Source organism: Neofelis nebulosa, chromosome 1 (assembly GCF_028018385.1).
Source record: "Neofelis nebulosa isolate mNeoNeb1 chromosome 1, mNeoNeb1.pri, whole genome shotgun sequence".
Lineage (NCBI taxonomy): Eukaryota > Metazoa > Chordata > Mammalia > Carnivora > Felidae > Neofelis > Neofelis nebulosa.
Genome location: NC_080782.1, coordinates 236,587,717 through 236,602,143, shown reverse-complemented (window position 1 = coordinate 236,602,143; position 14,427 = coordinate 236,587,717). Strand labels below are relative to the sequence as shown.

At 55.7% G+C, this 14,427-nt stretch overlaps 1 protein-coding gene across 1 annotated transcript; it reads left to right on the top strand.

The window, feature by feature from the left end:
• The first annotated feature begins 4,921 nt into the window (after positions 1–4,921).
• GSX1 (GS homeobox 1) lies at positions 4,922–6,226 on the top strand. The gene is made up of 2 exons (XM_058705354.1): positions 4,922–5,336; positions 5,821–6,226. Exons 1-2 carry the CDS (start codon positions 4,922–4,924, stop codon positions 6,198–6,200), a joined length of 795 nt encoding a protein of 264 aa, XP_058561337.1. The 3' UTR covers positions 6,201–6,226.
• The last annotated feature ends 8,201 nt before the right edge of the window (positions 6,227–14,427 follow it).

Below are 14,427 nucleotides of genomic sequence, written 5' to 3'. Positions count from 1 at the left end.
CTCTTTTCTCATCTTCCTGTCTCCTCTCCAGCTCTCAGGTGGTCATTCTCCATCACTTGAACTAATTTTCTCTTTGCCTGTTTCCCTACCTTTGTTCATTCAATAATGCAGTAAATTGTTCATTTGCAAGCCAACTCTCCGTTGGATCCTGCTCTGGCCCCCTCTCTGGCCCCATCTATAAGACTTCCTACTGCTTCCAGTAATATTTCTTAAGTTCCTTGGCTTAAAATCTCTGAATAGGGGCACCTGGGTGGCTCAGTCGGTTAAACGTCCAACTTTGGCTCAGGTCGTGATCTCTCGGTTCTCGAGCTCAAGCCCTGCGTTGGGTTCTGTGCTGACAGCTCAGAGCCTGCAGCCTGCTTCAGATTCTAGGTCTCCCTCTCTCTCTGCCCCTCCCCCACTTGTGCTCTGTCTTTCTCTCTCTCTCTCTCAAAACAGACAAACGTTTTTTAAAAATCTCTGAGTAGGATCAAGCTCAAACCTGTCAGCAGGGCCCTTTGCACCTTAACCTCCAGTACCACTCACACGCATGTCTAGGCACTTCTCCCTCTCCGCCCTCCTCCACTTCTGGCTCCCAGGTACATTCCCTATGCCCTGGCGGACCAGGCGCTCTCCCGCCCCCTTGCCCGAGTGAACAGACTGCTCTCTCCTGGGAGAGTTGCCTGAGTCAGTACTGGCCTGCTCAGGGGAACAATCCTTTTCTTTGCAAGGAGAATTTCCCCCTTCATTGCCTCAACCCAGAAAAAGCAGAAATAGTCGCTGATAATTCCAGGGCATATAACACATTGCCTCTCTTTCTAACTATCCCCATCTCCGGCACACGATGAAAACACCTAGATGATGAACCCTAGCCTTGACCTACCAATAGGTTCATCCAACCCCTGTATTGGTCCATCCAACCCCTGCAGAGCAGTACCCCGAACTGCCTTGGACAGGCCATCTTGCCTGTCCGAAGAAGGAACAAGGAATGTGAGAAACTCCTGAGGGGGGCTGGGTACCTACAGATCTGCCATTCACTTGAACATACTGGGCCCTCCCCGCTCCCCCACCCCCCCCCCCCCGCCCCGTGATGACTCAGGCATGCGGAGAGTGTGATGGCCACAGAAGAGTCAGACAGTTCCTGCAAGTAAGTTGCTCCACGGCATACCCTTGAGTGCCTCGGTGTATTAAGCAGGTAAACCACAAAGTCCTCTTATCCATGCCACCTCCTGAGTCATACCTCAGGATTCATTTATTTATCCAGCAAATATATACTGAGCCCCTACTATGTGCCAGAAACTTCTCTGAGTTAGGATACAGTAATGCACAAGATAGACAAACATGCTGATCCTCAGCGGGGCAGGTATTTCAGTGTGGGGGTAGGAGGGACCGAGACAGAAAAACACATGAGTAGAAGACACAGAAAGCTAGAAGGCATTTATCAAACAAGGAATCTGACTGGGGAACGCGGGGAGGAAGAAGTGGTATTTTTTCGTAGGGGCGCTGACCTCCCTTTAAAGAAAAGTGACATTTGAAGATGGAAAGGAGCAAGGAGCCCTCAACCCCCCTCCCCATGTCTGCAGTTTTTGCGGGGATGTGTCTGCTGCGAATATCTCAGAGATGCATTTCCAGGAGAAAAACGGCCAGCGCTCTCCACCAACAGGAAAGGAGGCGGTGTGAAAGAGAAGAAAAGAGCGGGATCACAGAAATTATTCCATGTTGAACTGTCCGTGATGGACACTTGAAAACCGGCTCTGGGGGCAGAGCAGGGCCCTCCAGGCCGAGGGGCTCCCCGGGGCCTCTCTCTCTCTCTCTCTCTCTCTCTCTCTCTGGCTGTCAGGCTAATCCCACCGCCTCCTCCCACCCCGCCCAAGGAGGCGTTCGTTCGCTCGGGTGAGTAAAGTTCAAACCCAGCTGAAGCCAGCCCCGGAAGGCGCGTCGAACTAGAAAGCAGTTCGGCAGCCAGAGTGTCCCCCGGGGAGCGGTCCCCCGAGGTGCGAGGGCAGCGGCCGGAAACCAGGCGGCCGTGCTAGGCCGCGGGGCTGAGAGACACTGGACCCCCCGGGCGAGCTCGCGCCCCTCGCTGGGCGGCACCGGAGTCCCCGCGGCCCGCGCGCCCCAGCTCCTGCCTGGCCTTCTCCTCCGTGGGCACCGCACTTTCCTGAAATCCCCCAACTCCTGGGGCGCGCCCCGCGGCCCCAGACTGTCGAGCTGGAGCCCCCTTTCCGGCCGCAGCCCGCCGGGTTTAGCGATGGCGGATTAAGTGTGCGTTCTTTCCAGGCCTCCCGAAAACACTCTCGGGGATGCTATTTTGCTTGGGCCCGGGTCTCTCCCGCGCCGAGTTGCACAACAAACCATTTAAACATTTCAGCACAAAACCCAATCCATTGTGGGCCGCACATTAAAAAGTGTTATTCGCTTTGAAGTTTTTGTCTAATGGCTCTAAACTGAAAGAAAATGTTTTCCTATTACTTAATTCAATCATAGCGAAGAGACTTGGTAAAAAGCCCACGGATTTTGCCCCAAAGTGTGACAGAGTTCTCTTTGTGTTTGCTTATCCTCCGCTGTCACACACTTTAATTCGCCTCTCTTTATCTGGCATTCAAAACTTTCTTCAATGACATTCAATAAGGTCCAGAGGCTGGAGGGGAAAAAAAAAAAACCTGGTTATTTCCCCCCCCCCCCCCCTAGATATTCTTTCCCAGTAGCTTTGGCCTTGCTCGCATTCAGGGGCTCTTAACCCCTTCCTCCCCGGGCGCGGGCTGCAGCTCCCAAGAGACCTCTGCACCCCCTTTTCGCCGGCTCCAGGCTCCGGGGTTCAGCGGCCGCCCCTTTCACCCCGCAGAGCCCCGCCCGCGCCCCGCGCCTCTCCCACCCGCCACTGCCCGGGAGAGGGGTGCCTCTCCGGCCCTGTTCCCCGCTCTCGTCTCACTCTCAGCGGTCCAAGCCAGCACAAATTACCCAGAGAGCAATTAGGACTGACATTAGGCTGCACTAATGCACTCTGGCTAGTTTGCAAGCACCACCCTTAGGCGGGGAGCCTTGGAGAGGAGACCCTGGCCTTGGGGTCAGCACTGGTCTCCTGTCCACCCCCCCATGCCAAACAATCAAGGAAGCCTTGAGCCCTACTCCTCCTGCTAAAAGACGTGCTGCTGAAAGCTTCGTCCAGGCTATTTTCCCCCATTGCCCCTGTCCTTGTTATGGAATCGGTTGTTTTCGCACAAAGTCCCTTTGCTTTTTAATCAGTTATAATTTGTTGCTATTGTTATCGTAAAGATGTCACCAATGATGAAAAACCATGTAAATGCTTCAATCTGGGGCAGTCTTGCTCCCGAGCACTGATTTCCACCACCCCCACCCCCCACCTCCCACCCCCACCGCGGAAAAGCTTCCCCCTTTATTTCTCACAATTCCATTCAGAGCCCTGAGCAGGTGACTGCAGCGATTTGGTTCCAATAAAATCGAAAGTAACCGACTTCGGTGAAAAGTCCGGGGCTGTAAATTCGAAATATTTATGCTAATTTCCCATTGTATGGAAAAAGTTCCTTGGCGAAGCAGCTTTGAGTCCGGGGACTATTTAAAAGGCTGAAGCTGTGTACACAGCGCCAGGCGTTTGAAGTTGTTTAACCATTGTGTGGCCAGAAAGAAGAGAGCGACGCGGCAGGAGAAGGTCCTGGGGACAGGGGAGGTCGGTCGGGTTGGGCAAAAGCAGCAGAAGCTGGGAGTACAACTGCCCTTCGCCCCGCTCCTGTGGGGCAAACTTCAGGAAAGCACTGGTTTCCGAGCGCACCCGCGAGTCTATGGGAGTGTGGGCGAGTGGAGAGAGCCCCCGGAAAGATCTACGCCCAGCAGAGCATCTACACTCGCCTCTTCTGCTGGGGTGCGAGATCTCGATCTTCGCAGTGTAGGCTTCCATTCCCCGTTCCCTGTCCCTGTCCCAGACTCTCAGAGGCTATCCTCCACTTGACATCCACAGCACTGCCGTCCAAAGGAAGAGAATGGCTGACCAACATCTACCGAACAAAGACTGGGCGTTAAGGGCAGCATCAGAGTTAAGACTTGGAGAAACTTAAAACAGAAAGACAGCCTTGGGACTAGCGCTGGATAAGGAATACCGAGCCCCCTTTTTTCTCTCTCTCCAGCAGCGCCTCTCGGCTGCCAGAGCCCCGGGTCCTCCCCCTCAGGGAGAGGGGAAGGGATTCCACAGGTGGAAATCAGACACCGGCTGTAGGGACACCCGCGGGGTGCACCACGCGGAACTGAGCAAACTGAGTGGAGGGAGCATGATCTTGGGGAGCAGGGGTAGATGAGAGAAGGAAGGGGATGGAGACGGAATGCGCAGGGAGCTGGGGTGTGCGCCCATGGGAATCTGTGGAAGTGAGGCAGTGGGGGTACAAAATCAATAAGATAAACCTGCCGATCGCCAGTGCAAAGCCAAAGGGGAGTAAGGAATAAAGAGAAAGAAAAGAATATTAAATCGCGGGAGAATGAGAAAATAAACCCGCAAAAGGGAGAGGAGGGGGCGAGGGCGCCTGTTACGGCGTGGGTGGGGTTGACAAGAATAGAGTACATTATGCAGTTCATTTAGTTAACAAGTGAAATAATGAGGAAGCGTGCAGAGTGAATGCCAAGAGAAAAGGCACAAAAACCCTATTGAGAGGCCCCGGCCGCTCCTGGCGTAGCCCATCACATGGCAATAGTCCTATTTAAGCGGCGCCGCCGGCGCCTTTCAGCACCACTAGTGCTGGCCAGCACCCCGAGCTCTTCGGGCGGCGGCGGCGGCGGCGGCGGCGGCGGCTTCAGCCTTGGCCTCGGCGGCGCCTCCAGCCTCCCGCGACCCGGCAACAGCGCGCGGCCGCTGCCCGGGGAAGGGCGCGGGGAGCCGCGGAGTCCGCGGGGCGCAGCGAGCCGGCTGGCGGCGGGGCGACCGCGCACCGGGGCCATGCCGCGCTCCTTCCTGGTGGACTCGCTGGTGCTGCGCGAGGCGGGCGAGAAGAAAGCCCCGGAGGGCAGCCCGCCGCCGCTCTTTCCCTACGCCGTGCCCCCGCCGCACGCCCTGCACGGCCTCTCGCCCGGCGCCTGCCACGCGCGCAAAGCTGGGCTGCTGTGCGTGTGCCCGCTTTGCGTCACCGCCTCGCAGCTGCACGGGCCCCCGGGGCCGCCCGCGCTGCCTCTGCTCAAGGCGTCCTTCCCGCCCTTCGGCTCGCAGTACTGCCACGCGCCCCTAGGCCGCCAGCACTCGGCCGTGTCGCCCGGGGTCGCTCACGGCCCCTCCGCCGCCGCCGCCGCCGCCGCCGCGCTCTACCAGACCTCCTATCCACTTCCCGACCCCAGGCAGTTCCACTGCATCTCCGTGGGTAAGCCGGGACGCTGCGCAGGGGGACAGGGCATAGGGGACCCGAGGACAGTTGGCGAGCCAGGGATAGGAGAGGAGGGTCCCTGGGCGTTCTGGAGACGAGGAGAGTCACGCTGGGACCCGGGGGGTGGGGGTGGGGGTGCGGGGGTGCAATCAGGGTCGTGTGCCTTTGCAGGGTTGGGACAGGACCCAGGAGGGAGGGTGAGGGCAGAAGGTCCGGGTCTCGGAGGCGGCGCGCAGGAGGGAGCGGGGGCTGAGGTTCAGGGCGCCCCATAAAGTAGTGCCGAGGCCGTGTGACTCTGGGAGTACCGGGGTCCCGCCGCTCAGCCAGGAGGCGCCCGCGGTAACGCTGCTGTGCATCTCGTTTGGGGCCAAGAGGTGGGTGAGAGACGGAAGTCCCGGGATTCTACTGGGCGCCTACCGGAGGATTGGGCCCTCAACGCAGGCGTCTGATCGCTTCCCTCTCTGCACCCCACCCCCTTCAGACAGCAGTTCCAACCAGCTGCCCAGCAGCAAGAGGGTGCGCACAGCGTTCACCAGCACGCAGCTGCTACAGCTGGAGCGCGAGTTCGCCTCCAACATGTACCTGTCTCGCCTACGCCGCATTGAGATCGCGACCTACCTGAATCTGTCCGAGAAGCAGGTGAAGATATGGTTCCAGAACCGCCGGGTGAAGCACAAGAAGGAGGGCAAAGGCAGCAACCACCGCGGAGGCGGCGGGAGCGCGGGTGCCGGCCCCGGCGCGCCGCAAAGCTGCAAATGCGCGTCGCTGTCCTCAGCCAAGTGCTCCGAGGATGACGACGAATTGCCCATGTCTCCGTCCTCTTCGGGGAAAGACGACCGGGATCTCACGGTCACTCCCTAGGCGCACGCCTGCCCAGGTCGCCCACCCCAGGCCCTCCCCGAGTCTCAAAGACTGGCCCTGGGACGAAGTACCGGTTCCCAGGCACCCGCTGCCAAGCCGCGGCCACGCACGGGTTTGGCAAGGGTTTGCGGGGGGGGGGGGGGGGGTGACCCTGGGCAGCGACAAGAGCCTGGCAGAGACCTGACGCTGGTATCCCCACCCCAGGGCCGGCGGCCCTCCAAAGCGAACGCCAAGCTGTGAATCCTGCAAGGGCTGGAGTCTTTCTCAGCCCTGCAGCACAGCGGGCCCCGCGGGCATGGCGGCCGGCCCTGCGCCTTGCTGGCCGCTGGCGCCTCCCCGCGCGACCTCTCTGGACTGGCTCAGGCTTTCTCGCTTCCTCTACTCCCCTCCACCCTGGGTCAAGCTGGACCTCTCACTCGTCGACAACCGCTGGCCACCCCCACCCTGCCCCTTTTACTTCTTTCTCTCCATACTCACTTGTTCCACGACCACCCCCCCCACACACACGCTTACGAACTCTTGTTGTTACTGGTTTTCTTTTCCTTTCCGTCCCCACCCCCCGTTCTCGTGGGGGCCTACTCCATGGTCAGTGGGCCCGTTTGCCCCTTAATCAAGCCTCGCTGGCACTGCAGCTCCCCTCCCACAAGAGAAATCCACCCCCCCCCCCCGTGGCCTCTGGGTCGGGGAAACCCACTCACATTTTTTTGGAGATGCTCTGCATTCCCCTAAATAGGTCCCGGGGCTCTGGGCCTCTGGAGACCCCCTCTTCCCCAGACCCCAGACGCCTGCCCCGCCCTGGTCTAGCTTGTCGTTGTACGGTCTCTGTAATACCAGAAGATATTTATTTATTTATTTATGTACAAAATTTTAAATAAACTTTTTTTTTTCTTAGAACTCCACGTGGCTCTGGACCCCAGGCCTCGCTCTGGACTGCACAGGCACCCACCTGGGTTGAGACTTCCAGCTGGGTCAGGGCGGGGATGGGATGACGGGTCCGAGGTCCTGTCCTCGCTGGTCCACCAGTCCCTCTCTGCACCCTAAGCTGGCGAGGACTCTGCCTTCTGGGTCCCCTGGCCCGTACACTCCCTAGTCTCTGGTCGGGCTCTGGCCAAAGTGCACTGGCTCCATGTCTGAAGGAAGGAAGGAAAGCACTCCCCCCACCCCACCCCACCCCCCACCCCCACTGTGCCTCTAGTCCGGACCCTCCCCCCACCCAGGGCTCCCTTCCTGCCCTGGATCTGGCCCCCCAGCAGCGCTCTCTGGTGGTCCCCACCACCATCCCCGAGGGCAGCGACCAACTCTTTCTCGAGAGCGGGAGAACTCCATCCTTCCTTCGCTGCGCCCTGACTGATAATGTTTATCAATTGCTTTTTATCTACCGTATTTGTTAGGAACAAATGCCCACCAGGATGGTGAGGCCTTCTCTCAGAACAGCCCCCTTGCTTTGCTTTGAGGCAAATTCTATCAGACTGTGCGTCCGAGATTCTGAGGACGCAGAGCATCCAAGTCCCGGCTAGGGTCCAGCACCTATGTCCTCGCCCGTTTTTGTTACACCCCCCACAGCTCACTAGGACTTAGAGTCAACACCCCAACCCTCCTTGGGGGGACATGCAGGGTCTTCATGCGTTACGTGGACGAGAAGGACGCGCTGGGGTTTCTGTCCAGGCAGAGAGGGCACAGCCCCAGAGTGCAGTATTTCTGCTGCTCTGGCAATGGGACATGGGAGACAGAGGATCTGGGTTCTCACGACCCTCAGAAGACTCCTATTCTGCCTCCTGGAAAACTGGGCCATTTCTTTTCCTGCCAGACGGCTCCCTGCCAATCACCCCCCTCCACACACACACACACACCCATACGCACACCCTGGGGAGCGCGGGACTTCCAATGTCTAGGCAAAGCAAACACTCGCTTTTTTCATGAGAAAGAGGCTCCAGTTGGGGTTTTTGGGCACAGGCAGGGTTCATGTCTAAAACCTTTGGTCTTTTCCTTCAGTCAAGCTGAGGACAGGCTCTCTCTCCGGCTCTCCTAGAATAAAGGCGTGTGCCATCTGGCTTCCCACGATAGGGCATTCCTGGTTTTTCCCGGATCAAGACGCCTGGGTTGTGCCGGAGACAGATGAGAGTCAGTCTGATTCTCTGCTTGCTCCCTGGTTCCCCCTCCGTCTTCCTCAGTCTGAGCTCCAGTCTCACACCGGGGACCAGTTGTCCGCCTCCCAGGAGGGGGCATTGTACCAATATATAAAGGAAGCCACCATACTTTGAAGCATACACGAATTGGATCCCATCTAATGTTTTATTATCAATGATCCTGACGTTTTCTGAGTTTTTTGGCTGACACGCTCCTCCAAGAACCCGTGGGTGAGTGAAGTTTCACATCCTTTAGCTACCAGCAACCCACCGGTTCTGCCTTTGACTGTGGTTTGGGGCACCCAGGGGGAGCAATGGCCTTTAGGAAACAGGTCCACGGTGAATGTGAAGGGCTGGCTTTGAACCAGCTCCTTCCCTGGGTTCCAGGAGGGGGGTGGCCCGGTGCCCCAGGACAGGCTGTCTCCAGTTTTCAGTGACAGACCTCGAGATCAGAAAGGGGAGGCGGGCCCTGGGTTGAGGATGGGGCGGTGGCTCTAGAGGAAGATGGAAATGGAACTTGGAGGAATGTGAAGAGGCTGGCCACCGGCCCCCCAACCTCAGGCGTACTCCCTATCCCAAGTGCTTCAGTTTTGTCACTGGAGGCGAACGTCCCTCTTGTTCCCAGCTGCTCACAAAAGCTGCAGAGCCAGCGCCACCGGCCGGGTCCGGGTGGGTCCAGTTCTCCAAGGAGCGTGCCTTGCTTCCTCTCAGCTTTGCCTATCCGAGGCTTTATCCCTCTGTCCCGCTGCCAGAAGAGCAGCAGCCTTTGCGTTTTCTGGTGCGCTGTCCGGAAGAGCGTTTGGAGAAGACGCCGCGTCCTTGCCGCCGTCGCCGCAGCGGGGTTACCAAGGCGGTGGCAGGAGCGCAGCGCTGGGGAGCTCGGAGGCGGCGCGCAAGAGCTCGAGGCGGCCAGCCGCCGCCTGCAGGAGCCGCGACGGGCTGGTGAGTGCCAACACGCTTCGGTGCAAACGCTCTTCACCCTGCCTCGATCGGGACCGAGGCCACCCGTGGTTTGGGAAGAGGACGAGGCGCGCGCCGACCGACCTCCCGGGGCTACCAGAAACCGGAACTTCTCATCTAGGGACACAGAACCCAGTCTTTGAGCGCACAGTGTTTTGCGCTGGAGGTTGGGGCTTGCAAGTCAAATTACGAAATTCAAACCAACCTGGGTTAGGATGAAATTTCCTGGCAATTTCCACCTAGTGTGGCTGATCCACAATGCAGACCCCGCCGGATCCTACCTATTTCGGGGACAGCCGCTTTCTTTCCTCTGAGCAGTTTAATGGCTAGGAGTGTGGACCCTAGAATCCAAGGGCATGACTTCGCAATGCGTCTCCACCGTTTCCTTACAAGCTGGGTAACCTTGGGCAAGCCACCGGTCCTTCCTAAACCTCAATCTCTTCTTCTGTAAATGGGGATCACGGTAATAGTTCCTTCGCAGGGTTGTTGTGCAATATTAAAGGATAGACTTCACAGAGAATGCTAAGCACAATATCTGCCAAGTTTCAATAAATGTTAACTAATGTTGTTGTAGTTGTTGTTGTTGTTACTTGTCATGCTTATAGCTGTGCCTAAGGCATAGTTGGTGCTGAATAATTTACTGACCGCAAGAAGTGACCACTCACAGACAGGCTCGGACCTGAATCTATCGCCAAGGCTGGAGAGAGCACACAGGGGCAAACATTTCCAGGACTCCCCAAAGTCAGTCATTCAGAGAATAAGTAACAGCTCCCCTCTGTGAGCACTGCCCAGGTGCTGGGAGTCACTGAAGTCCAAATGGGAGACCTCTTTCCACCTTCATTAAGATCAGTTCCTCGACCTCTCCGCTATTGACATTTTGAGCCAAAGAATTCTTCCTTATGGGAGCCTGTCTGTGCATTGCAAGATGTTTAGCAGCATCCCTGGCCTCCACCCACCAGATGCCAGTGGCACTCCTCCCCCCCCCCCCATCAGTGTGACAGCTAAAGATGTCTCCAGATATTATCAACTGTCCTCTGGAGGCAAAAACCACTTAAGGTTGAGAATCACTGATTTAGACCCATGTATTTTCTGCTGATTTTTTTCCCATAGATTTCCTTGCCAGTCCATGGGGTCCAGGATTTGGTAATCTAGCTCTGAGCACACCATTCTACCTTTCCTTCAATTATCCGTTTTTGAATAGATGTACCTTCTATATCCAGGATATTGGACTGTGCACCGAGATGTGGTGTGAGAGGAGGAACGGGAAAGACAAACCGTGTGGGAGGGGGGACAATCGGGGAGACACCAAAAAATGGCTGCATAGTAGGAGCATGTCAGCTAGTCTATACAGCTTTGGGCATGTGGATTGAAAGGGTGAATCGGTCACAGGCTTGCTGGCCGAGTAGAGTTTACAGAGCCACTGAAGCCTTTGCAAGAATATTCTATCCATTTGTCTCGTGACCTGTAGAAAACTAGGATCCCTCTTCAGTCATGTCCATGGATGCCTACAACCTCTTGGGGGAAATTTTTCAGGAGCCTAAGTTGGCACCCCCTCCCCCCAGTCACATGCGTGCAAAAGCATAGGCACGTGTGCACGCACACACACACACACACACACACACTCATCACCACCATAATGGTTCTTCCTGAAGCATACTCCTTATCTGTTTTGTCAACGCCTGAAAGTCTAAAACTAGAAATCAATTGTGTGAGCGGAACTTCCCAGCTCAAGGGAGGATGTGCCCTCTGAGGTGTGCTAGGGAGCCATTGACTTGTCATCCATTTCAGGCCGTAGTGGGTAAGGAAGGTCCTGTCCTGTCCCACCACATTCAGGGGACAACTGATCAGCCTGGGTAGAATTTGAACACGTAGGGCTCACTCGAGCAGTCCTGCAGTGAGGAGCTTCCCTGGCTGGTCCCATAGAGCTTCAGGCTGTGAAGACCTTGGGAGACAGAGGCTACCTCCATCATTGGCTCATTTGCACCGAAAGGTGCCAGACAGAAGTAGATGCCTGTCTCCTTGGTTCCGTGATGTTATGAATTTCTAGAGGAGCCCTGTTATGGATGAATTGGTGTCTCCCTGCCTCCAAATTTACATGAGGAGGCCCAAACACCTAGTATTCTCATAATGTAACTGCATTTGGAAATAGGGTCTTTGAAGAGGTAATTAAATGAGGTCACATGGGTGGGCCCTAATCTAATATGGCTCGCATCTGGAAGAGAAGAGAGACTCCAGACACATGCACACACGAGGGACGACCACGTGAAGACACAGGGAGAATGCAGCCACCTGCAGGCCAAGGAGAGAGGTCTCAGGAGACACTAAGCCTGCCAGCACATTGCTCTGGGACCTTCGACCCTCATAACTGAGAGAAAATAAATCTCTGTGGGTTCAGCCACCCGGTCTGTGGTGTTTTGCCTGGCAGCCTTAATACACCAATACAAACTCTGACCCGGATGAGAGCTCTCTGGATCCTTCCATGCTCATGCAAGAATAGAAGATTGGAGAGGAAAGAGCCCTAGACTAGCAGTCAAGAACTTGAGGTCCAGACTCTGTCAGGCCCCGAATTCTATAACTTTGGACAAATCATGATCCTCCTGAATCATTGGTTTTTCCCTTCTCTAAAGTCAAGAGTTACAACCGGCATCACTGGGTTGTTTTTTTTTTTCCTTTTTATGACTAGCATCCCTCCTCTTTCTGATAATCATCTAGATTTTATTTTGTCAAATATAAATTAAAGTTAGCTCTGGAAGAAAGCAGGCATCCACCGAGGTAGACCTCTGCGCGTTGTGGGAGTTCTCCCCAGGGGGGAGTGGGGAGTGGGGAGTGGGGATCCAGTGGGGACTAGATATTTACTTCTCTCCTCCTTCCCCAGCAGATCAGGCCTGTGCACAGGACTTGGGCCCAACGCTTCCCCCAGAAGTCTGACTCTAAGGAAGAGTGACACAGAGAGGCATGTCGGAGATAATTTCCTATGCCCATAAAGTTAAGAGCCTCTGAGTGATGGCAGATGACCTATGACAATGGTAGGAGGGATAGTCCAGGGCGAGACGCTGGCTATACCTTCTCTTCCTTCCTGCGCGATTTCCAGCCATTTCCCTGATACTTTGCATTGACTCTGGGAACTACTAGGTGACCTTCCATTCAGTACTTGGTCTGCTTCAGTAGCTGGAATTCATTTCGGTGGTCTGCAACCAAGAACTTGGAGTGATGCAGTAATCCGTGCTATATATGAGCCATTCAAAACCTGCATGGGATTGTCAACGGACCTGGGACAAAGACGACTGTCTGTCCCTGAAACCGAGTATCAGTTCTGACCAAGTGGCTGGTACTACTTAAATAGGATTCCCTGGACCACTGCTCTTTGTGACCACTGCTGTGGCCCATGCACCTGCCCTTTCGCCACACGGGAGCGTTTAGACTCTGGTGGATGGTTTCGGAATTCATCATCCAGTTGCCACAGCATGAGTCACAACCGGAGCATGAGAGCATGAGCTGCCTCTTCCTGGAGCAGCACGGGGCTTCCTGGGGAGAGCAGGAATGGTGTTTCTTCCCATCTCCCACACCTGCAGGGAAGCCATGCTCAGGCCCACATGGAGACTCAGGATACGAGATCTCTGTTCTTCCTGTCTGGCCATGCCTCTTTGATTTTTTTTTTTTAATGTTTATTTATTTTTGAGAGACAGAGAGAGACAGCATGAGCGGGGGAGGGGCAGAGAGAGAGGGAGACCCAGAATCTGAAGCAGGCTCCAGGCTCCGAGCCGTCAGCACAGAGCCCGACTCGGGGCTCAGACGCACGAACCGTGAGATCACGACCTGAGCCGAAGTCGGACGCTCAACCGACTGAGCCACCCAGGCGCCCTTGGCCGTGCCTCCTTGAGGCGGTTGTCCGCCCATTCAATGTGTACACCCATTCACAGACCTGCACAGTCCGCGATACTTTGCTCTGACCCACCAGGGAGAAGACATTCTCTGAAATTCTCCTTCACCCCGAAGATTCTTCGTGTAGTTACGAATGGCCTCCTGGCGCCTGCTAACTCTGCTCATCACGGCTCTTTACTGATAGGGTCAGACACTGGATTTAAACCACTTTAAGCCAAAAGGTACCTATTGGCTCACGGAACCAATTAAGGGCCGAGCGGCACTGTCCTCAGGAGCTCCAGGGACATAGCGAGGTGGTGAGATCTCTCGCCCTTTCTCCCTATCCTTCAACTTCGCTCCTCTCTCTGTGCGGGCTTTATTCTTTCATGCTGTGGACAGGCTTTCTCCTTGCAGGGTGGGAGCGAGGGGGTAGGGGGTAGGGGGTAGGCAAAAAGGAGTGATGGCAACGGTCAGCTCCAGGCTTCCCTCATTCCAGCTAAATGGTCCCGACAAAAGAGTATCCCTCTCTTGCCCAAAGTCCTACAGTGACGGCAAGTGGCATGTCGTGGCAGCCCTAGAGGGCGACACCGGTCGTCCGAGGTGATAACCATTTTCGCCACAGATCCATCCCGCCCGGCTCACGTGCCAGTCCTGTGACCACGGGCCGGGGTCGCACTCGGGCGGATACTGTGATCAGAGGCCCCAGCTGAACACGGCAAATGAGAGTTGGGTCTCGCAAGGAAAGAACGGAGGTGGGACGGACAAAACTCGATGTCCACCCTGAATACCAGTGTCTACCCCATGTTATCGTGCCGTGTGGTTCACCAAGCGTGAGCCACGCATCCCTGGGCTTCTCTGAGACTCTTGCGGGGGGGGTCCAAGAGGCCAAAGCTATTTTCCTAAGAATACTGGGATCTCCATTCACTGCGTAATATCTGCATTGGTGGTACCATAGCGATGGCAGGGAAAACTGCCTGTGCCTGAGACAAATCAAGGCAGCGGCCCCTGTATCCTTGACCCCTCCGCACCCAGGGTAAAAAAATAAAAAAAAAAAAAAAAAAAAAAATATCTAGCTGCACCTGAGAATGTTCACAATAAAGCGGTTGTAATGACCATTTGATGAACGCTCAACTTCGAAGACATGCCTTTCAACTTTGAAGATACCCCCTTTTAAGATTCTCTGAGATGAAATGGTAAGTTTCTACCTGCTGCAAATGAACGTACGAAAAACAGTGGTTGTGACGAAAAGACCCATCAGGTGACTGGTTGAGTAGAAAGGT